Here is a 25075-nt window from a genome sequence, read left to right on the forward strand (position 1 = left end):
GCGTCTGAACACCAAAACTGTGTTTGGCGGTGCGATGAAACTGCTCCTGATGTTCCATATCAAAGGGAACGCTGGCACACATGCTGTTTCCTGTCACAAAGTAGTGCAGGCGTGGGAGACATGCCAACAGGAGGAAGGAGGTGGAAAATGTAGAAGAAGAAGCATGCGTTTCCATGTTATTTACTTGGACAGAAACCAGGTTTCTTGACATCAAACTGGAGACACGATATGAAAAATAATTCATTTGAAGTTTGAGCTTTTATGCAGACTTCCCTGTTTGAAAATGGGTCTTAATATAATTAGGGTCTTAATGTTTGTTGCTCTCCCCTGTCTCATCAAACATGAAACATCTCTTCATTTCTCCTGTACTCATGTATTAGATTCCTCGACTTTCCATTGCTGAGCACCTCACTGATAGTGATGCAATTTAAAATGATTTGCATGATATTGTTCGGAAGACTGATATTTCATGAGACCATCATTAAACTCTCTCTGCAGAGCCACACTCTTGTTCGTTCTGTCATGATAATTGGCCTGAAACCAGTATATGTGGCTGACCGGAAATGGTATTGAATTGGTGCCTTGACTTGTGTTCTTGCCAATACAGGATGAAGCATTTAAAGCTTTGTTAGCGATGAGCTCAATATTGTTTTGGGTTTTGGATACTTGCATGGGTTTGTAACAACAACTGTAATCTAACATGAGGAGATGAATGATTGAAGGACTTCAGCATGAATTCCTACAGCGTGACCGCATGCTCTAAACTGCTGTGCCAGAGAGTGGTGTTATGGGAAAGTGTTGCATAATTAACCATTATGCACAGTCAAAAAAACTAGACAAAGAATGGAGAGTGATAGTGTTTGCTATGGTGGCTAACAAGGCTAACAATGGCCCAAACATTTGTCATTAGTGCTGCAAATCCAGAAACAATGCAAACTCATAAGCAGAAATCCAAAATACATGCATCAGCAGAAACACATCAAATTATGATATTTCAAAAGGGAATATAAGTGCATGAACAGCAAGTGTGTTGCAAATATATAAAAGACACAGATCCAAAAATGAAAAGACAAAAATTGTGCAAAACAAAAAATGATGTAAATGGATACATGACAGCAGAAGTCCTCCGGGCCTGTGGAGGTGCTGAGTGGCACAGTTTAGGAAGAATGGAAGACGAATCAGTGAACTTAATATCAGATCACAGAATAGCAGACAATCCTGAGGCAGGGTGCACTGTACAGAAACATAACTTTGTAACATCTAAAAAAAAAACCTCAACCTTTTTTGAGAAATTGTTTCAGATAGACAGCTAGCTTTACTAAAACTACTGCTCATAAGTGTAGCTCAAGTAAACTGCCCAGTTAGTGGTGCAGCTAGTGGAACTATTAGTAGACTCAGAATACAGGATGTGGGTTAGCTGTAGAACTGAATTAGCCCCCCTGCTACTATACATTTTGATATTACTTGCTGTCGTTCAACAATGCTAGTTTCACATATTAACAATAAATATATTTTCTCATGGAATTAAAAAAAAAATGTCACTCTCTCTCACATCAATAATCTTGTTTCATTGAGATTTATAGGGGTTCACTAAGCCAGGGGTTCCCAAAGACACAAATGGGGGGTCGTAAGATGTCGTCCAGAAGGTTTTTTTTTTTTAAAGTTATCTAAAAATAGTACATCTTACCCATTATAGTAAAAAATATTGACAAAAATAGTAGCTAACCTTGAAATAAAACCTTGAAAATAGAAAATGTAATGCATTTTCTGCCTTTCTTTGTTCCCAGATGACTCCTATCATATTATTTTAGCCTGTACATGCCTATTTGCTGTTCCTTTGTATTTATAGCTGATGTTATTATTATTATTATTATTATTATTATTATTATTTTATTTTATTATTTTATTTGTTTGTCTTATTCGTATGCCTTGTACATAGAGAGTGCAGTTTTCTAAAGTCAAATTCCTTGTGTGTTCAAGCATACCTGGCCAATAAAGCTGATTCTGATTCTGATTCTGAAGTTTAGGGTTAGTGAACAGTTAATCATCAAAGCATCAGTAACTGCAGGTTAATTCATAACGGCAAAGGAAACACAGACAAATGCTTAAATAGGTAGGCTCTTTTTCTGCAGACCAGCTAAATGAAGCCACATTTAATCACTTTGAGGGACAATTGGGGTCTCGGCCTGAAAAGTTTGGGAACCCCTGCACGTTAGCCCCCCTGCAGGTCTGGGGCACATGTTGCTACCTCTCAGTTTGCAGGTGTATGTTGTATTTTCTGTAGAGCATTCATTATATTCTTTGTAGCACATTTGCGGTTTATGCAGCAACCCTTGTTGAGCTGTATTTTACTTGTTACCCAGCTTGTAAAATTTGGTTAAATATAGTTCGAAAAAATAATTAAATATAAAGACAGTGTATTATTGTATTTATTTTATTTATGATATACAATTATTTAGTTGTGATAATTAAGTTAAATCTTTTATTTTTGCCAGTTTAAAAACTTAATTCAACCGGAAGTTTTGCAGTGTCGACTTTTCAGTGCACAGGTACCTGCAGGAGAGAGACGCGACTTCTCTTCTTCTTGCAGACTTCATGCAGAAACATTGTTACCACGTCGAGTAGCCGAAGTTAGTAAATGCTGTGAAATCATCCAGGAAGTTTATCCAAGTTGAGGATTTATTGATCAAGAGTGAAAGCATCTCCCTGCAGAAGTGCCTGTGATATCTGCACCTCACGTGTCTCGGTAAGCTAGCTTTCAGTTTGTTTTGCTAGTTGTGCTGTGTGTTAGCAGAAGACAAATACCTTACTAAAGTTATTCTAACATTTCACTGTGGTTAGATGACTGAATAATATGTCAAGGTAAACCTTTTTATGATTTTTCATGGTTAAAATCCTCATTTTACTCAAAGATAAAAAGACGGAAATATATTTTAGTGAATGAATGTTTACTCCTCATGTACTAGAGGTGTTTTTGAGTTTTGAGAAGTAATTCTGATTTAAAAACATAGATTACAAAATATAGTTTATTATTACTGCTGAAGGCATTTTGTAATAGGAACTGTTTACTTAATCAGTCAACAGATAATCTGTTTTACCGAAAAATATATGCTTTCATTAAGAAAGTAAAGATTGTATATTTAATTCATGTGTTTATTGTTACTAAAATGTTGGTAAATCTTGAACAGTTAAACTGTTATTTCATTACTGATTGTTACAAAAAGTAACAGCCTTCAAGTCACTTGAACAAAATCATTCTAGTACTGCTGAGACTGAATATTGAACTAGAGAGTAACTTTAATTTTGTGATCTAGTATAATGTTGTGCAACAAATGAGAAACATGAGATTTAAATATTAAGATATGCAGAACAAAGACCATAAACCTATCTGTAAACACAGGTCAGGTTTTTGAGTGAAAGAGGAGATCCTGAGGAGAAGATAAACCATTCCAGTCGATGGCGAGAACTAGAGAACCAGAGAACCAGAACCAGAGATCCAGTGAAACATCTGGATGAACCTTACCTGTGGTAAGATTTTGTAGTCATTTTATTGGTACACACAACTTTAAGAGTTCACTCCAACGATTTTTGACTTATTGACAAACTTGACTGACTTCAGCAGAGTACACTTCTGTCTGACCAGAACTCAAACAATTGATCCTGTCTCTTAATTCCTGTGAAATGTGCAAACCTACAAGGACAATTTATTTTCTCTCTTATTTAAAGGGCCCAGTTTATTATTTTCATGCACATGTGAATGGAAGCTATTGTTACAGACTTACTTGTGTGTGTGTTTATGGTTATTATACTCATAACACAGCTCCTTAAGAACCTAGAGAGATGTGCATCCAAGAGTGGGTTAGATACTCATGCATATGTTTGATTTTGCATCATTCCTGAATTTGCAGAACTTGCTGTTGTTGCATTTGTTTTTTATTCAAAGTTTGCATATTTACTGAATCTGCAGCCTGTTTCAGAACATTTGAGATGTTACAGATCGGTTAGCCTTGTTGGACACCGCCGTTTACAGTTTGTGCAGAAACATTTTGAGACGACAGAAAACAGGGTCATGTGTGAAATGGGCCTCACCCATTTGATCACTCCTTGTTGTTATCTTTGTGTTGAGTAGTAATTTACAGTTTAAGCTTCTGTGAAGACCCCCGATGTTTGTATGTCTTGCACCCTCTTTGAAAAAACTCAATGCAAACTTGTGCTGACGGCTAATTTTAAAGCAGTATTATTTTTGTTTAGCTTTGAGATATTGAGGGATACTCATGTCTTTAAGTTACATGGATGTGTTATTGATAACGTCTGCTGTGCAGTTTTTCAGACATGAAGCTCATTCTGATCTGCAGGACGTTACGGTGTTGATGTGGCATGCTTTGTGGAGATGATATATCTGAGACGCATTCAGCCTGGCTTCACGGCCACTTAAGAGATGATTTGGCAAATGCTTCAAATTAGGGATAGCTGCACGTGTAGTTCAACATAGGCGCTGTATCTTGTTAATTCATATGAACAGGGGATTTTATTGTCTCCTCACGTGAATGCAATATGCAACAGTTACTTAAGGTTTGTGTTAATGTTGAAGCCTTTTTGGACTAAAAACAGCATCTTATTTCTATTGATTGTGAATTGTACATTACTTGAATTATCTCAGGCAAAGTCAAATGAATCATGCACTGTGAATCTTTCTCAAGGAAAATGTAAACAAATGAATACTCATCCTGACCGATGTTACCCCTGATGGTCCGCTCTGCTTCTGTAGGTTATAAAGAGGCATCAGTCTTCATTTCAGTCAATCTAAAATCCAGTGAGTAGCTCCTTACAGGATGTTTCAGTTAAAGTTAAAGAACATTTTGCCTTCTGTAGGGAAAAAAAAACCTTTCCACAAAAGCTAAGTGGCGCTGCCCTCCGAGGGCGGAGAGGTAACTCTGAGGATGCATGCTGATTTATTCAGATCGATCGTCGCTGCAGGTTTTACCCACATCTGTGTCCACCAGAAAGCAGTTTTACTCATTCTCATACCCTCTCTCAAGCTGTCCACCCTTCTATGCCCTCCATCTTTTGAGCCACCCACAGCCCTGCTCTAATCCCCCAGCAGGCCCACTCTCTCTGGGACAGGATTAGAGACCTCGCGCCTACACTCAGCAATGCCCTGGGCTATTTTGTGTGTGTGCGTGTGTGCGTGTGTGAGTGCAAGTGTCCTTGTGCCGGTGTGTTTGCAGGGGTATGTGTGTTGAGGCAAACAAGAAAGAAATGGACAATGAGCAAGAGCTACAAGGTGGTGGAAGCGAATGGGACAGAAAGACACACAGAGGGAGAGAGGGAAAGAGGGAAAGAGAGAGAGGTAGACGTGCAGAGGTATAAATCACCGGAGTGCAATGTTTCAGGCGAAGGACGAAAAAATGTCTCATGCAGCTCTCAGGGGAACAGACTAAAAGAGCCCGATGGGAGAGATGTAAGGGTGGAGATGAGATGAGACACGGGAGCAGGAAAGTCAAGGAGGTCTCGTGCAGTCTTTTCAGAAATGAAGATGCAAAAGTTGCAAGCCAAGTTGAGCAAACTACAAAGTAAGAAATCAGAGTTTTTCTTTTATTGGATCTGTGAAAAGGAGTTGTATCTTTCCAAACAGGGTTTGTCCTGCCCGGAGCCAAGGTGCTACAACCTTAATTGTACAAATTCTGGGCTGCAAAGTTACAAGAGTGGAGAGGAGCGCTGAGAGAGCTGCTTTTTATGTGAACATGTGGTTGCTTCTCAAGTTGCTGATTGTACTGTAACCAAAGCAGCACACAGAAAAGGACATCTTGGCTGTAAGTTGTTTATCACCAACTGCTGCCTTCATGGGTATGCACAAAAAGTTGGAAACCCCTCCCAGAGACATATATCACTGTCAGACAACAGCTGATGTGCTCTGACTTTGTATTGACAGTATCGGCAGTCTCTCTGGGAGGCAGACACTTACATAGCACTACAGATGACTCCAAATGTTTGTGGTAACTGATTACATAAGAGTTTTTAAGTAGTGGAAATACAAATTTTGAGTAAAACTGAAATTATAGAATAAGATTTCAGTTTACTATATTGTTTTTTAAACTCAATTTTTGAGTTTCCATAACTCAAATGTATTAGTTACAGATATTTTACATTTTTAATTCATACTAGATGAAACTGAGTCCATGTCATGGTTTGGTTAGTTTAGTCTTTTCCTTGTGTTCATCCATCAATTATCTCAACCACTTATCCTGTTTCGGGGTCACAGAGGCCGGAGCTAATCCCAGCTGACTTTGGGTGGAAGGCAGGGTACACCTATGTCCCCCACCCTATCACAGAGCTAACATGTAGAGACAGACAACCATTCACACACACACTCACACCTACGGGTAATATAGAGAGACCAATTAACCTGGTGAGCATGTTCTTGGACTGTGGGAGGGAGCCGGAGTACCCAGAGAGAACCCACGCATGCATGGAGAGAACATGCAAACTCCACACTCTTTTTTTTTTTGAATTTATTGTGCAAGAAATGTGCTTTACAAGAAAGGTTGACCAAGTGATGGTAGATAGACTAAAGGCTGCTTTATACTTCTGTGGTTCCCCTACGCAGCAGGGGCTGACGCGGACATGAGCCCCACATACTTGTGCGTCGGTGTGTCTGTGTCGCGCAGCAATTCTCCGCCGAAACGCCTGAGGGCAGTGCGGTCTCTCTGATAGCCGGCCGCCTGCTTCCGGTCCCGCTACGATCTCTGTTTACTTTTCCACAGAGTTTCATTTTTTTTTAAAGTTATATTTTTGGGGCTTTTTGCCTTTATTTGATAGGATAGTGAAGAGAGACAGGAAATGTGGGGAGCAGAGAGCGGGGGAAGACATGCAGGAAATGGTCGACCAGCCGGGAATCGAACCGGCAACCCCTGCGACGAGGACTATAGCCTCTATATGTGGGGCGCTTAGACCGCTAGGCCACCAGCACCCCTTCCACAGAGTTTCAGAGCGTGTTATGTTAATCTACAGCTGATACATATTGCTGTTTATCATACAGACATGATTACATGAAGAATAGAGAGGAGGAGATGAAATACGCAGCCGATGTGCGGCCGATGTCCGGGATCCCGGAAGTGTTGTAAATGCGGGAAATACAAAGACGCCGAGCGGACCAATCACAGGGCTTGAGTTCTGCGTTGGCTCTACGGGGAGTTACATTTTGGAGGAGGTGCACGTCAGCTACGTGTGTAGGCCTCGGCGTAGGTACGGGAGCTACACGGACCCCCGGCGTAGGGTACGCCGTTTATTCAACGCAGAAGTATAAATCAGCCTTTACGTGGTGACGTTGATGACATCATACGCGGCGTCCCTCTGTACACTCAAAAGTTGTTATTTGGACATGGATATTAACTCAATTAAATGGATCCTCATATAATTAAAACAACATTAATCATTCAGATAACTCAATCATTAATTGTTTGTTCAACAAAAGAGCTGGTTTTGAGTTCTGTACCCTTAATGGCTATGAGGTAGAAGTACTGTTCTGGTTTACAGTGCACATTATGAATGAAAGATTGCAAATGGCGAATGATGATGAAAGAAAATTCACACTAAAGGAACAAAACTCGTGCTGAAGGTGTCGTTGGGTTTCAAGACCAGTGAGCTGAGTGAATTCAGTGTGACAGAGTTTGGGGAACACTGACTGGAGTTGTAGACCTGTCAAGAGATGTGAGGAAAGCTGATAGAGGAGACATCTGACAGTTCATCTGAATACATTTGAGAGCGAACCTCCTCGATGCAGTTCTGAGTGGGTAATTAAAAAGTGCCGGAACATTGTCATGTCATAGGATGATAATATTTCTGACATTATAGTCCTCTTACCTCAGAAGGTCCTGACGCAACAAAGGGATGGTTTCAGCAATAGCTTATCACTTCCCAGCGTGTCGGCACTGAGGTTCAAACAGATGTTGTGCTTTTGAAGCTATGAGTCACTTATTTGTTCTAAATCCGGTCTCTTAGGTACAGCATCACTTCATTTTTTTCCCCCCAAAATCTTCTTTAGACTCTCCTTTGATGTTTGGCAACATGGACTCTATTTACAAAAGTATAGATTTGACAGGATACAGGGGGAGTTCAAGCTGTTTGGCTACTATTATTGTTTGTTATTGATGTATTATTTGTAAAGGAATAATCATACAGGTTTTATAAGGGATAGCCTTGGAAGGATTGGAAATAACCACCACATGAGGGTGTGTTCATGAAGCCCATTCCTCTTTCAGAAAGCGCTGACACAGCTCGAGGGAGCGAAGGAGCCAGGAGAGACAGACAGAGCAAAAAAAGGCTCTTGATGAAAACAAAACCTGAGGCCAGTTTCTTCAGAGATATTAAAATCAAAAGATAAGTGTGTGAATCACTCCTATGAAGAATGAAGCATCGGCAGAGTGTTTCATATTTTTGAATTTATGAATGATTCTTTGTCAAGCTTAGCGGGGGGTCGGTGTTGAAACTGCTTTTTGCTGCTTGCTTGTTGCCACCCCCGTCTCTTTCTCTCTTGTTTTACTTGCTGCCTGTCTGTGTGTCTTCATCTCTGTCTGTCTGTCTCTGACTGTCTGTGTGCTCTCCCTTTGCCCTGTCACAAATGATCCAATAAATCTACATACTAAATATAATGCCCAGAAGTTTAATCAATAGGGACGATTCTGTCCTCCCAAGATATTAATAGTGACATGTTTTTACAATCCACAAGCAGACTCCTTCCATTGTAATATTCCCACATTACATCCGACAGTAAATGTATTAAAATCTAATATTAGTAATAATAATAACTGGGATTTATATAAAGCCTTTTAAGAAACCAAAGGTCGCTTCACAGGGTCAGGTAGGGGGTCTGGGGGGTAGGTGGGGACAACACTAGCTAATGGGTAAAGGGTCCTTGAGGAAAAGGTGCGTTTTGACTCCTTTTTTAAAAGTGTCCAGGGTTGGGGTGCTGCATATGTCTGGAGGGAGAGAGTTCCACAGAGTGCGGGCTGCCACACTGAAGGCACAGTCTCCAAAAGTTTGCAGCTTAGTCTGGGGGATGGAGAGGAGACCCAGGTCCAAGGACCGTAGGTTCCAGGATGGAGTGTGTTGGTGGAGGAGGTCAGCCAGGTATTAGGGGGCGAGGGCATGCAGGGATTTGTAGGTGAGGAGGAGGATATATCTGACACCTTTGTTTCTGAAAGGCAAAGGTGAGGAATCATCTTTGGTTTTGCAGCCATGCTGGAAACACCAGTGTTACAGGCCCCGGATGTGAGGACTGTAGTCAGATTATAATTCTCTGTAAACAACAGGAAAATGAATGAGACAGGCAACAGGTAGTGTGTCTCCTTCTTTCACTTCTGCCAGTCTGAAGACAAGAGCTGCTGAGCATACTAAGCTGTCTCAATGGGAGGCTGGACCCCTTGTGGTGTAAATTGATACTGAGCTAAAAATCAGTATTCATACAAAAGTACAATAATACCGATCTCATTTACCACTCTACACATATACATAAACAACACAACATCAATTACATAATGTGACCACACATTCTTGTGCGTCACACCAGCTAATGATCAGAGTATTTGCTGAAAACTGAGGAGAAATGCACCTTCGTCTACGACAAGGGATGCAAAAAACAATCCTTATTGCAGGTTACAATTAGCAAAAAGAGGCATAAACATGTCACATACTGAACGGAGAGCCTTAAATGACCCCTTAGCCTCACCTCTGATGTTCTGATGAACAAAACCAAACACAAACACATGTTGTTAAACGAACATTGAAGTTCACTGAATATTCTTCAGTCATGTACACACCTGAGTGTAACTCCTCCCTGTGCTATTTGATGAACCTCACTGTCTTTGTGGTGTCACCATAGGCTATAATAGACGTAGTATCCATGACATCACCCATCTGTTTCTGAAGCACTGTTTTGAGGCCAACCGTCGGCGGAAGCCATATTGCTGCTGTCGAGCGATTGTGACGTAAAGAGGCGGGCTTTGAGTGTTCCCACAGTCAGCTGTGCCTCTCATTGGAAGACTTGTAATCCCAATATCTTGAAAATTGCAGTGTTAGAAAAAATTCACCCCCTGAGCTACCCAGACTAGACTCCTTTTTTGAACCAGGCTATAAACATGTTTATCTCTGCTGTAAAGATCAGCTTTTTGAATTGGTGTGTATGTGGTTTCCAGTACTTCCAGAGCCAGCCTCAAGTGGATCCTCGATGAACTGCAGTTTTTAGCACTTCTGCATTGGATTCATATTTTTAGACTGGAGGTTGCCGCTTGGGTGTCACACTGTAAACGCTGTTTGTATCTGCTCTGTTTTTATCCTGGCAGTCATAATTGCATCTCTTCAAAGATTTACTGAGCTCACAATGCCACACAGAAGACACTTTTACTCTTTGCACAGTGCTCCTTTCATGTTATGCCATCTCATTTGAAATAAACAGTATTTGACATCGCATTTTCCTTTAATGTCATGTTGACAAGAGGCCCAGTTATTCATAGTGACACCAATGATTAGTATTTACGTTACCATTAACAAATGAATGGATGCCAGCCACAGCTGCAGAGGCCTGTTTGAACTAATGGCATTATTCCATTACACAACCATTCTCTGCAGTTTAAAGAGCAATCTTTCTGCTGAATGGAACACCTTCATAACAGCTGCACACTGTGAAGTGCATCAATACTTCTGGTACATATAGTGTGCTTTGTTGGACTGTATATAGTCTGTTATATTTGACTGTATATAATCTGTTTTGCTGGTAGCTTTGCCTGAAAAACATCACAGAAAATACTGAATGCACTGATTTTCAAGAAATGTACACCACCTCTGCCCCCACATTTTCCAAAGTTGCTTGTTCAAACATGCCCCTTGCAGTATGATGTCTTCTGTGTTGGATGATGGGGTGATGGAGTCTCAAGGGATAGGACATGATGTCAAATACAAGCTGCAGAAGTCACGGTGGACTGTTCACATGATGGCAGACTTCACAAAAGAGACCCATGTAACAAAGACAGTTTTTGGTTTTCATGCAAACAGATGGATGTGAAGGTATCCTTGGCATTCTCGTATTGAAAATGATTCTCCTCACCCTCAGATCTTTGTGTCCACCCTGCTACCTGTCACTTTCCCAGGTTGACAGCAGTCACATCATCTGCATGTCATCACCCCCAATCACCTGCTGGGAGTTTTATTTCTCTAAAACTCAGCTGGGGTTCTTGCAGAAATTGTAGGACGTGGATTGCGAGAAAACTTCCAGGTAAAGTCAAATATTTGGCTGTTTGCATGAATTCACACATGCATCCCACCCTGAAGATTTCTGGAAGTTTTTGGGAGATTGGTCAATGTGTCGTTACAGCTTGATACTGCTCTGCAACAGTTAAGGCTGAAACAAGCAAAAACAAAGTCACAGAGAGGAGTCGTGTTTGTGTGCACACATTTGCATACAGTTTTTGGTTGGAGTCAAGGATTGTGCTTTGCTTTGAGCAAGCATCGTTGCAGTTTAAAAACTTGTTCTTTTAAAGTTTTATTCTCAGGCTTATATGCCTTCATTCATGGAGGACAGTGGAAAGATTGGGGGAACTGAGGACCTTCTGTTTTAAGGACTATAGCCTCTGCATATAGGGCATGTAAATGAGCTGTTACCAGCGCCCCTGGTTTGGCACCCCCATCTCAATCTTTGATTCTGAACCCTTAATGAAGAGGAATTTAGAAAGCATTCTCATGTTACTGGAGGGAGAAGTTAAAACATGGTTGCATGTAAAAGACAGATTATATTATTTTGCCCCCATCTTCAGATTACTAAATGCGTACTGTTATTTATTCTCTCAGCATGTGTAAGCATAGATGCGTTTTCATTGTCTCTCTCTATCTCTTACTACATTTTCCATCCCTCTGTTTCTATTAAGACCTCCATTCCTCTAACCTCTTCCTCCCTCTGGCTTTATCCATCCTTTTAGCTTCCTTGTTACTGCACTACTTTCTGCCCCCCCTAATTCTCTGTCTCCATCCCTCTCTCTTACTGTCTGCATCACCTGAGTCAGCAGTCTCTGCTCCCTCTAAGTGAAACTCTCCTGCTCTCGTGTTGTTGTACCTCATGCTGTTGGATCTGTTACAGGAAGTGAATCATACCGGTCAATAAGCGCTCCTGAGTTATCCTGTTTCAGATGATGTTGCACAGGCTAACCCTGACTGTGTCATGTTTTATTTACCACTATATTGTTGGAGTTTTAAGTCCTTTTTTATGCACCTACGCTGTTGGTAGTCACAAAAGCAGATTTTATTGCATGTACTTTTGGATGAACATGCCAAAACACACACTGACACAAACACACTTAGCTGCAGATTTCTATGAGTCCTGTTGAGAACACAGGTGCCAGTGTTGTTGTCCAACTGTGTGTTGTAATGGCCTCCTGTTCCCCTTTACAAGCCAGGAATCCTGATCAAGTCATTTTACAGTGTCACACATAATGTTAACAGTAGCGATCTGGAGCATGTTCACTGTCAAGTGGTACTTTGGCTCCCTCAAACATATTCCATCTATGAATAAAAAATCTCATTGTAAAAGAGTGATGCTGTTTAAGCTGATACATTTTAAAATGATGAAAAAGGATGCATAATGCACCAGTGTGCTGTTATATCATTCAAAGGGGATCTATTCAAATCATAGTGGAAAATACAAAACCCCTGAAGTCCTGTAATTGTGATCATTTTTATCTTGTCTGCAAAAGTAAGTTATATTGTGCACCAAGGTTCATTATCATGTGTACAAGAATAATCTACTGTGTGCACTTATTCATTTTTATCTCATGCACATGAGTTAATTATCTTAAGCGCAACAGTTAGTTACTTTTTCCCACAAGTTACTTATCTTTAGTGCACAAGTAAGTTATAGTGATCACTTAATTTGATTATCTTGTATGCATAAGTAAGTTATATCGTGCAACAAGTTCATTATCTTGTGCACTTAAGTCTCTAAATATTGTATATGTGTGAATTGGCATGTGTGCACATTTATGTTGTGCATAAAAGTTAATCATCTTGTGGGCACTGACAGCGTCTGTCTCGATATTTACGTTGGGGTTTCTGTGACGTGGCGTGTGTGTTTCCATTTTACAGCCATGCTCAGTCTCTGGAAATACCGTACGTATGTAGTGGTGTGAGCTTATGAAACTGAGAAAATTGCTATGACAGTTTTTTTCTTCTTTTGCTATTAATGCAGTTAGCATTCTTAAAAACGGACCGCCTCTTCCTGTTGTACGGTTCTGAAGCCAAAAAATCCCTCTCCTGGGCGCAGCCATTGTGCAGCCAGAGCCTGTGAAGCCACTGTAACAAGCTCCGCCCTACAGCGTAGCGTCCTTTGAAGTTTCACTCTACGGCGGCTGTGAATCAAAGGAAACAGGAAGTAAAACCCTGTTTTTTAAACTCTAATAACTAACGAAAAAGAAACTTTTCAGGAAAAGAGGCCTTGAACACAAAACAGTCAAATACTAACTACATATAACCACAGCATACGGATGTGAACAACATGCTTTAAAGGTGACATATCATGCAAAATGGACTTTTTAATGGTTCTCTACCTGAAATATGTGTCCCTGGCATGTCTACAAAACCCCTGAGAATGTAAAAAATCCATTCTGCCCCTGTTCTGATTTCTCCACCTTTCTGTAAATGTGTGTGAAATGAGCCGTTTCTGACTTCCGTGTTTTTGTTACGTTACAACAATATCCGGTCTGTCACGGAGTCAGAGCTCAGAGCTTGTTCAGCCCATAGACTGTATAAAATAATACTGAATCCCCCCTCCGTTTTTCATTCCCTGCACACATGTGTGCTAACAAGGAGCTTAGGAGGGAGGCATGCTAGTTGTAGGCTGTCTTAATAAACACAAAGGTCGGTTTTACTCCCCACGTCTGCAGATTTGAAGATCTAGTGGATGATTTTTATTTGTCATGGATAAGTGCTAGCGCTAGTTAGCATAGCTACATAGCTACATGTTCATAGCTGTAGCTGTGTACCAAGACACACGTCTACATACTGACAAATACAACAACAAGAAACACAGAATCTGTGACCAATCCTTCAGAAAGGTCCTGCTGCCTTTCTGGCAAAGGTCGGTTTTACTCCCCATGTCTGCAGATTTGAAGATCTATTGGGTGATTTTTATTTATCATGGATTCGTGCTAGCGCTAGTTAGCATAGCCACATAGCTACATGTTCGTAGCTGTGTACCAAGACACACGTCAACATACTGACAAATAAAACAACAAGAAACACTAAATCTGTGACCAATCCTTCAGAAAGGTCCTGCTACAGGCGCCTCTTCGTCAGGATCAGATTCTGGATCAGATTCAGAGGGTTGAAGTAACGTGATCTCTGAGCAGCCTTGTATATTCAGCCAACATGTAAACATTAGATCAACGTGCTGGAGAGCCGAGACCACATCCACTTCCTGAGGGGGCGTGGTCAGAGAGAAAACAGTGTTCTGAGGAGGACTGAAGAAGAGGGCTTTTCAGGCATGCCAAAATCTGATTTCAAAGTGTTTTTTTGAGCATAAACTGTAAAGACATGTTTTGGGGACCTCTTAGACCAATATATATTGATGAAAAAAGCGTGATATGTCACCTTTAAAATTTGATTTTAATTTTTATTATTTAAAAGGACCATGCATATTAATTAACACTTCTGTAAATATGCCACAGTTAGCCAAAAGGCTAGTTTACATCCTTAGTCCCTTGCCAGATGTTAAAAAGGCTCCCTAAAAAGATCAAGATTAAACAAAGAGTAAAATAAAATCAAAGTAAGAAGGTAGAGGAGAAACCAAAACACAAACAAACAAACAAACAAACAAACAAAAAAAAAGAAGAAAAGAAAAGTACAAATAGCACCATACAATTAAAAATGACTAAAAGCTACATAAGGACATAATATGTCAGCTTTTGAGAAAGTATCCATGGACATAAAATACATGGAGAAATACAATAAGGAAGCAGCAATGAGGAAATGTTAAAGAAGACACATGCAGACACAACAGGACAACAGTTAACAGTGCTGTACATATTTGCATCTGGCAGTGACTATCAATCATTAAAGTAGCTGCATGCAATTCAAATGAGGCAACGTATAGACTAAGCCACAGAAAAAACATTCACATGATCAAAACCTAAATGCATTTAATAACAAATGATGACAACAGATATCAACTGGAATCATCACCACTGCTACTTTTGTAAGGGTTAATAGCTTGAGTGCATGGGTTAAAAGAATCACCTGATTGGACTTCAGGGGTTATGCAGTATCTTGTGTTATCTGACGTAGCATTTTTTTTTCTGCATTGAAATCTACTGTGTTAATTTGTGTATGCATATGAAAGCCCTTGAAAGAGTATTTGAGTTGCTCTCCCTCAGAGGTTTCTTTCTTTCTTTCAAATCCAAACCGGTTATTGTTTTTTCAGTCGTGTCTGAAAAACCACAAGGCCGTCTAAGTCATTGTCTTTGATTTTTGGTGAGAATGACTGGTAGCAAATGTTGACACAGGCTCCAAGGCATAATCTCAGGAGAGATAAAGACAAAACATAAAGTGCAGATAAAAAAGAGCTCAGCCAATGAAGCTATAAATGAATGCAAACACTCTCACATATCTGAGTGTGAGATGTCACTGGATCTTTTGTCCTTCCTCTCTCTTTATCAGAGATGTCTGCTAAATTTGATCATATCATGATACCCTTGATTTGTACTTTTATCTCCCTAGTTATTCTTTTGTGTGGAAAGACTGTTCACATGAAAAGGTGGTGTGAAGGTTGTGAAGTAAAGATCTAAAGGAGAATAGTCTTTTTTTGTGAGTGGAGCTTTAACAACCAGATCTGGTTCAGTTTAGACTAGGGATGTTCTTTTTAAGAACTTACTCAAACACATTTTTTTGTTTTCAATTTTCTATCACGTGGAACAATCAAACATCATGTGGTCTCATATTTGGTTCAGCTACCAGGGAGGTGTTTTACGTTTAGAGCATGTTTGGATGTGAATCAGCTGTTAAAGGTGTTGCTCACAGCGGAGACGTTCAGCTGGGGGCTGCGGTTGAGTGACAGGTCTCCACGAGCGCTTTTTTCTCCCCCTGAATATGACCCGGTTGCGCTCCCGGCTGACACCTGACCAAGTTCACATGTTTATTTTTCTCAATAAGAGCGAGAAGACAGAAAACTGGACACTGAGTCTGAAATATGTTTCTGTTCAGTTCCCTTGTTGAAGTCTGAGCCTCCACTTTTGTGACTGTATGTTCGCAGAGATTATGAGCCTGCTCCACATGTTGATATTCAGCGTGTTTAACAAATTTGAACACCTCAATATGCTCCGTAGTTATTCAATACTGTCAGTTATAATTTGATTCAGGGGAAAAAAACATAGACTGTAAATAAAAATGGACAGCGTTGCTCCGCCTCTTCCCGTTGTACGGTTCTGAAGCCAAAAAATCCTGATCCTGGGCACCGCCATTGTGCAGCCAGAGCCTGTGAAGCCACTGTAACAAGCTCCGCCCTACAGCGTAGCGTCACAAGACGCTGTGTGTCCTTTGAAGTTTCACTCTACGGCGGCTTTGAATCAAAAGAAACCCAGAAGTAAAACCCCCGTTTTTTAAACTCTAATAACTAACAACAAAGAAACTTTTCAGGAAAAAGAGGACTTGGACACAAAACAGTCAAATACTAACTACATATCACCACAGCATACAGATGTGAGAAACATTTGTACGACGTGTATTTATTTTTTAAAGTTTGACTGCTCCCCCATTCAAATGAATGTGGGAGACGGATTTTTTTGACCTATACTGCAGCCAGCCACCAGGAAGCAGTCACACTGCTGAAAGCTTCACCACCAGGGCTGTGTCCGGCACGCTTGGAAAATACGCATTTGGCTTTGTTTTTTACATGAAAAACGTTTACCTTTTTTTAATGATTAATTGATAATTCATCATTAAAATTTCCAAAGATCGATCACGGAAAATACTTGAAATTTACATCCCTAATTTAGACACGTCACACACGTATTCAAATGCACTCGTGCTCTACACCTGCCTGAAATGGCTCGTGTGCATGTGCTATGATTTTTTATGAACGTGCAAAGTCTGTGTATGCGTGTGTGTGTGGCACAAAGCCCATTATTTCCCCTCCAACAGAATGTTTTAATTGGTCAATGTGAGAGTAGAAATAACCCATTTGACCCCAAGTGGAGCCGGCGCAGCACTGTGTCAGAGTTCAGAGTTCAACTGTCTGGACCATTAGCTTTGAACCTTTAGAGGCTGCCGTGCAAAAGGCCAAAGGGTCCTCACCTCGGATAAGGCTGCGGTGAAAACATTCATCCTGGCTGAATGTTAAAGAGGAGGCGAGTTTTGAAAGAAAAGAGGAGTTGATAGCAAAAAGCTGAGCTTAAACACTTGAGAGAGGCTGAATGGACAAGGGAGCATGCACCCTCTCAGCTCTGTCAGCTCATTATCTGATGGTTTGATACCTTAGAGCTTGTGGTGCATTACACATCGACTCTTTTAATTTGCTTTTGACATGTTTAATTTACTGTGTGCATTCAATTTACATTTTCTACTTTAATGGACAAGCAATTGACACTTGTAATGCCTGCAGAATGTTAACAAATTAAATTATCAGTCCGTCTCTGACTTTGTTCTGCACAGAGGTGTTACTTTTCTCACACAACACATTGTAATGACTCGGGTTGAGGCCATTAAAGCAACTAGAAGGCTGTGTTTGTTTGTTGTTTGTATTGAAACATCATAGCCTTCAGCAGCTGCAGGAACAACCTATGCACATTATTATCCCCCCACACACACCTTTTTGCATCACTTCATCCTGAGCTGATTCTGCTGCTGTGAGTCAAGCCTGCAACCCACCTTTGATACAATATGAAGATATGGAAACAGACAGTAATTGGCAAGGGATGGACATGGGGCCACGCAGAGAGCAGCATGAGGGAAGACGGGTGTGAGGGCGAGATGTTTGTGGCATCATGTCAATATGTAAAATATTAGCAGCAGTGCCTTGGAGCCAGATTAGCTCTGATGCTCATCTGTAAACACATCAGCTCTTAGATTCTCTTTGAACTCGGACCGTCTCAGTGCACATGAAGCGCTTTGTTGCTGTTGCTGAACATCTTATGGGCATGTTTGTATTTGTTTTTTGTGCATGTGCACTCACACAGGGGTAAATATTTCATAGTAGAACACACTGTTTAGAAATGATTGTATTCAACATTATGCAGCTGATACTCCATGATTCCACACAGTCATGCAGGTGCCCATAAACACAGTGTTACAGTCATTATAAAAGGTTGATCATGTTTGCTTGGTGCACTACTGTTGCTAGATCTGCCAGCAGGGTTGTTATAAAAATCTAAATGTCAGTAGCTACACATTTGCTCCTGCATTTATTAAATCACCTGCTTTATTGGCTCGCCGCCTTAACCTTTGTTCTTGTCAGGGCACAAGTGGGTAGTGTCAGTGGGCTTATCATTAGAGTAATGGGCCTAGAGAAGACTATGCAGAGAAGCAGATGGAGAGTATCAAGTTAAAGCTGGGGTTGGTAGTCAGATTTAGATACACTTTTTGTTATACTGATTAAAATGATCTTTATGTCCCAATGGCAATCAATCAAGCCGGAGTAAACCTGGGAAAACACCAACCAATCCCTGCCATCAGGAGCCAAATTATGAAACCAATCAAATCCCATCCTGCCGTTCTGCCCGCCTCCTGCAAAGCGTACATTTCATGTTTGTTTGTGTTTTTAACAGGGATGCACCGAAATGAAAATTCTTGGCCGAAACCGAAAACTGAATGAGGAAACCAAAGCCGAAAACCAAAACACTGAAAAAAAATTATTATGCCAATTATTAGTAGGGAGACCGGGGACAGTTGTAACATTTCACTCCTTGGATTTGAAAATAAGCGATGCATTTTCTGTTTGGGTTGCACAGGCATTTTATAGGCCACTTATTGGCAGACACTTGAAGCTAGTTTGTATAGCAGTTTGGACACACTGGGTTCAAAGAGCTCAAAGTTCTAGACAGAAATGTCAAAAATGTTACAACTGTCCCCGGTCTCCCCAACCATTGCATTTCTGGCTCTGGCTGTGTACTAACCTCACTAAAATCAAGGATCTCATTGAACATATCAGACAACAAGGGTGAATGCCCGTCATCTGGTTGAGAGAGACGAGTCCTTTTCCCTGCGCTCTGTTCTCCTGCGCTGTGCGCTTCTCCGTCTCAAAGCGGGTTCTCTGCATCCATCGCGGTCTGGATCATTTCACGTGCGTGCTGCTTTGTTCCCACACAAGTAATGATCTTTATAACGCGGATCAAGTACAGTCACGATGAAGTGCAAAGGATCCGAATTAGGGATGCACCGAAATGAAAATTCTTGGCCGAACCCGAAAACCGAAACACTGAAATAAATTATTATGCCAATTATTAGTAGGGAGACCGGGGACAGTTGTAACATTTCAATCCTTGGATTTGAGATTAAGCCATGCATTTTCTGTTTGTGTTGCACAGACATTTTATTGGCTCTTTATCCTCAAATGTGACTTTGAAAAAACCCTCTTTTGTAAGTCCTTAAAGAATTAAGCTTAGAAGATGTATAACACTTTGTCATGTTTTTTTTTAAAGTCAAAGGGAATATAACAACTGTTTAATACTTTAATGAAAGTATGTTGTGAAGACAGAAAGGGTAAATGTTATTTATTTGTAGATGCTATGGCCACCCCTCCCTATGTGAGAGCCTCAGTTGGGCCACCCTGTTCAAAAAGCTCTGGACACGCCCCTGCCCCTAGACCGATCTGTTCTCCTTCTTCTTCCTGCGCTGTGCGCTTCTCCGTCTCCAAGCGGGTTCTCTGTATCCATTGCGGCCAGGATCATTTCTGGTGCACGCTGCTTTATTCTCACATCCAAGTAATGATCTTTATAACGTGGATCAAGTACAGTCACGATGAAGTGCAGAGGATCTGAATAGATCTCAGTGAAACGTGTGCTGACAGACTCTTAAGAGTGTATTGTTTTCACTCCGTGGTCCGTCTCAACCTCTTTGCTTAGAAGACGCTTTAGTGCTGCAGTTAAAGGAATAATGTCTGCTACAGAGGCATCAGAGGAGCTGATCTCTTTAGTTAGCTGCTCAAAAGGGGGCAAGAAGAGAGGGAATGTTCTCTATGAAGACCCACTGGTGTGAAGTGAATGTCGCAGGGAACTCGTGATATGAGCTGCAGGACTCGCGTTTGCTCAAAGCAATCCAGACGCATTATTTTCTTACGTCATCACAACATTCTGTCTCGAAAACCAAAAACCGAAAATGCACTTCTGGGCCACTTTCGGACGAAAATTTTCAGTGGCCGAATTTTCGGTGCATCCCTAATCCAAATAGATCTCGGAGAAACGTCCCTAGTTTTTAACTTTCACTATGAGAATGTTTTGGTGTTTTCTTACCACTGAGTGAGACATGAGTTGACGTAGTGCAAAACACAAAAGATGTGCTGAGGACCGGTTTTAAATCAGTCACCATCATATGGTCACGAATCAGCGGTGCTCGTGCATGTGAGCGCAGGCGTTGTTTTGGAGGAGCTCCAAGGGGAGGGGTTAGACGAAGTCCTGAGGAAATGTTACATTCAAATTCATGCTAGTTTCCCGTGTCTACCAACCCTAGCTTTAAGGGAAGACTGAATGCCGTCTGTAGGTGAATACAGGCAACATTTTACCGGTGCAATAATGATTCCTGCAGAAATCTGGATTTGCAGCACACGGCAAAATCAATGTGTGCAGCAGAGAGCCTGAGAGGAGCCAGTGTGTGATGGAAAAATACTGCAAGTGATAATTGCTGGAAATGAAATCGCCCACAAAAGAAACTTTAAAAGTTTGAGACATCCAACATCTTAACGACTGAAATACAGAATGAAGAAAAAGAGCAAGACTAAGAAGGAGAACTCCCTGGGAAGAAGATTAAAGAAGTCAGCAATCATGCCATGCGTACACTTAGAAAACACAGTGAGAAATTCCTCTGACCTCAACGATCAGATGTGTAGCATTGTTCTGCAGAAGGCCTGTTTGCATGACGCTTTAATCTGAATCTGTTGACTCGCTGCCTCCGCTCTGTTTAGAACCAGGTTTTACAAAAAGCTAAGCTCTGCAGATGTCGAGCGGATCAACCCGTTTTATTGCTCTCTGCAATGACACAGACACAGAGACAAAGACTGGGATACACTGAAACAGAGGAAATACAGAGACAGAGTGTGGGTGTTCGGAGAGACAATAGACAGAAAGTGGGAGCAAAACACAGCAGCAAAAAGATAACAAACAGGATTGAGGAAGAAAAATATATAAATGAAAGAAATATATCTCGAATAAATCCCCTCTAACCTGGAGGTGTTTATGTGGGGATGATTTTGATCTAAGCTTAGGAGAACAAAGCTTTGTCAACAAGAACTACTACAGTCAACTCATATCTCCTCTTGCTCTCTGTTGTGTATTTCTTTTTCCACCTCTGTTTGTTCCTCTCTCTCCGGCTCTTTCATTCATATGCGCTCCCTGCCTCATCCTACACACTGCTGTCTTTCCCGTCTCTTACTTTGCCGAGCTTGTACCTGAATGGCAAACTCTTTGTGTGTGTACTTAAAATGCAACTTCTGTGGTATGTTTGCATGCATTCCTTTTTGTGTTTGTCTTTTTGTCACTGCTGGTCTTTGCACCGCTCTCTCTCTCCTCTCTGAACAGATTTACATAAACCAGAAAGTTTTGCAAACACAGTGGAGCTGACTGTACACTGCCTGTTTAATTTCCATGTTATGTTTTCTTTCCCCTGAGACTGTGGAGTCTCTTACTTACAACATAAGCCGCTGTATCTAGTTTCATTTGATGTGTCAAAGTGGAAGTCATGGTGGATAAACATGGCAATAGGCGTGTTTCGACCGGAGGAACCAGGGTCTGGATTTAGTTCAGGGGTAGATAATCTCCCCCCTAAAAAGCCCCTGCTAGGGGGGTAGTACTTTTCAAAGGTCCCTGGACTTTCAGGGGGCAGGGCCTGCATTGCTGAACGTGTCTGATTGATAGATTAACCACAGTGTTTTTATTCCCCCTGTTGTCCACAATAACATCACACACATCTGTGATTCACTTGATTTCTCTTTCTTTCATTAGTTTTTATTTGTTCTATCTTTTTTGTATGTGTGTGTACTTTTCAAAAGAAGAAGCTGTGATTCTCTTGATTTAGCAGCTTGTAACAGTAGTCTTCTCTCAGCCCACCGTGAATGCTTCTCTCCTGGTGTTACGGATTTAAAAGCGACCCTGTAAACTGGAGACCTTCAGCTGAACGTGTCAGTGTTTGTGGAGTTTACACAGCTGTTGAAACACAGAGGGAGTTCCTGGGAATGCAAACTACTTTAGTTTTTATTAAGATTTCAAATTATCCTCATCAGATATTTAATGATCGTCTGAAGACGTTTATGAGGGATGCATCCGACTGAGAGTCTCCAGTTAATAGGGTCGCTGTTTAAACCAAAACACCGGTCGATCTCTGCCACGGCTTTTTGAGTTCTAAAGGATTTTAAAGCCGTGTTGAAACATCTCCTCTCACGTGTTGATTCAGTGAATCCATCTGTGATGAAATATAGCACCATCTAAAACAGTGCCAGCTGAGTCTCTTCATGCTAACAGGCTAACTGTTGTGTTGCTCATAATGATACCTGCCTGTCCGTCTGCTTCTATGGTGTCATCTGTGATGAATGGCATTCGTCTTTGTTTTATTGCCCTCTACTGGTCTGGTGGTGTAGTGCATACGTCACTGGCCTGATTTGCACAATCTACCTGGGACTCCAGCCTCCAGTTGAAACGCAGACAACAATGGGAGCACAGGAACCTCTTAGTTCAGGGTAAAGGAGTTCTGGGGGCTTAAAGACCGGAACTCTTGGTCGAAATGAACCTAATGATTACTTGATATAAGTATGCTTTTAATGTTTTAATGTAAAGCATTGAGTTGCCCTCAATAAGATAGGAATGAGGCATGACATCTATATAAGGTGCATATATGAATGTGAATGTTAGCATGGCTTTTCATTAGCTAAGCCCCAAGCAGTGTCTGCACTTCCATATAGGCCAACTAAGCAGCTGCCTTTAGCGGTACTGTGGCGAAATGCAAACTAGCTATGCAGCAGCAAAACCGCAAAGTAACCAGTTTGTGGTTCTGCTCGCTCTGTTTGAACCAAGCGGCAGCCTCCGGTTTCAAAATATGAAGCCCATGCGGAAGTGGTATAAACTGCAGTTCATCGGGCGTTTGCTCAAGTCGCTAATCAGACTCCAAACAAAGACAACTCACGGCCAGAGGAACTCACGGCCAGAAGTCCTTCATCGCCAACTGAGGGCTAAACCCGAAGCCCCAAAAAGTTGGCTGTCGCTTAGAGGTTATATCATCACCAGATGATTGCCAATGGATTCCAAGAATGCCGCCATACTGACCAAAAAACCTCTTTCTGTACAGAATAATTGCAAAATAAATGTTTGTCAAGAAGGTGTCACCTGGGTGTTTACATTTAGCCTGTATTGGTTAAGTTTGCTCCACATACAGAGGCTATGGTCCGGTTTGGATCTAACCTACTTCCCACATGTCACTGCCCGCTCTCTCTCCTGGTTTCCTGCTCTACCCCCTGTCCTATCCTCTCTAAATAAAGGCGGAAAAGTAAATAAATGACTTGGAATGAGGTGTCACCAACACTCAACTGTCCTCTCATTGTAATACCTCAATGGTAATGTGAAACTCCATGTCCTGGCCATTCTTCCCTGTGAAAAGTGTCAACTTTTTACCTCTTTGCACGGCTTTCCTACATTTACCACTCATGTCACTATTTTTACATAAAACCCTCCTGCAGCAGTCATATTTATCCCCCCCTCTAAACCAAGTGGTTTAATTCTGTATACAACACATGCAGGGAAAGAAAAGCCATACATCCAAAGATATTGCTGAAAACTTCTCACAAGTTTTATCATGTAAACAGTTTACACTTCTGTTTTTCCTTTCAGTATGTTGCTGGAAGTTTCTTTTCTCACAAGTGTATGTATGGCTCAATATGTTGTCTGGAAATCCATCTTGCTGTCTGGGTCGCTCCTGTGCAGGGGTTCTCTGTACTCCCAAACTTGGCAGCAAGCAAAAGAATGGACAATGATTTCTGAGGGTCTTATTTAGTATGACTCATAGCTGTATCTTCAACCATTGACACATACAAGCCTGGGGGTGAGCACACACACACACACACACACACACACACACACACACACACACACACGCACACGCACAGGCACACACACACACACACTCAGGCTGGATTCTCATGGGGTGATTGTCACGGTAGCAGAAATCAGCAAGCCATTCAAATGGAGGCCGCTGCTGACTCAGCTTAAACGTGACGCACCGTGTATTGGGAAATTGGCAGATAATGCATTCTGGCTGCGTGCGTTCGTGCGTGCGTGCGTGTGTGTGTGTGTGCGCATGTGTGTGTGTGATGAAGACACGAGGCTGTGAAGAGAAACAATTTAAGGAAGCACGAGACAAAAAAAGAGAGAGAGAAGGAGGAACTTACAAAAGCTAGAGAGGCGTTGTAAAGCTGGATGAAGATGGATAAAAGCTTCTTTCTTCCTTGATTGAAGCACAATGTGTCTGTCAGATGAAGAATCTCGTATTGTCAGTCAGAGCGACTTCTGTATTCCTGTTGCACTCGCAACCAAAACACAAATGCATCAACATGTCCAAAAATAATCTGTTTTTTTTTTCCGACTAAAGCAGCAGCTGGATTCCTCTTTGGTACACCGTCCTTCTCTAACCTTTACAAGTTCTCCCTTTGTGATTTTTCAACATGTTTGTCTTTGTTGGCTACACTTTTTAGTCTCATATTCCCCAGGGTCTCCCCATTTCCTACCCCCCCCTCCCCTCCCTCCATCTTCCCTCCAGTTTTTCTTGTGCTTTCTTTTGTTTTCAGCGCTTCTTCTTCTTCCTTCAGCAGCCATGCGTTTTATACTTCCATACTCTGTGGGTGTATGCG

At 41.3% G+C, this 25075-nt stretch overlaps 1 protein-coding gene across 2 annotated transcripts in view; it reads left to right on the forward strand.

Annotated features, from left to right (window-relative positions):
• The first annotated feature begins 2509 nt into the window (after nucleotides 1–2509).
• Nucleotides 2510–25075, forward strand: part of cntnap2a (contactin associated protein 2a) — a 577708-nt gene continuing 555142 nt past the window's right edge. For both annotated transcript variants that reach the window (XM_034706352.1, XM_034706353.1), the window contains exons 1-2: nucleotides 2510–2746; nucleotides 3401–3528. In XM_034706352.1, the coding sequence (XP_034562243.1) occupies nucleotides 3513–3528 (16 nt within the window). In that variant the 5' untranslated portion in view covers nucleotides 2510–2746; nucleotides 3401–3512. The remainder of the gene's footprint in view (nucleotides 2747–3400; nucleotides 3529–25075) is intronic.

The sequence above is a fragment of the Notolabrus celidotus genome, chromosome 17 (genome assembly GCF_009762535.1).
Source record: "Notolabrus celidotus isolate fNotCel1 chromosome 17, fNotCel1.pri, whole genome shotgun sequence".
NCBI lineage: Eukaryota > Metazoa > Chordata > Actinopteri > Labriformes > Labridae > Notolabrus > Notolabrus celidotus.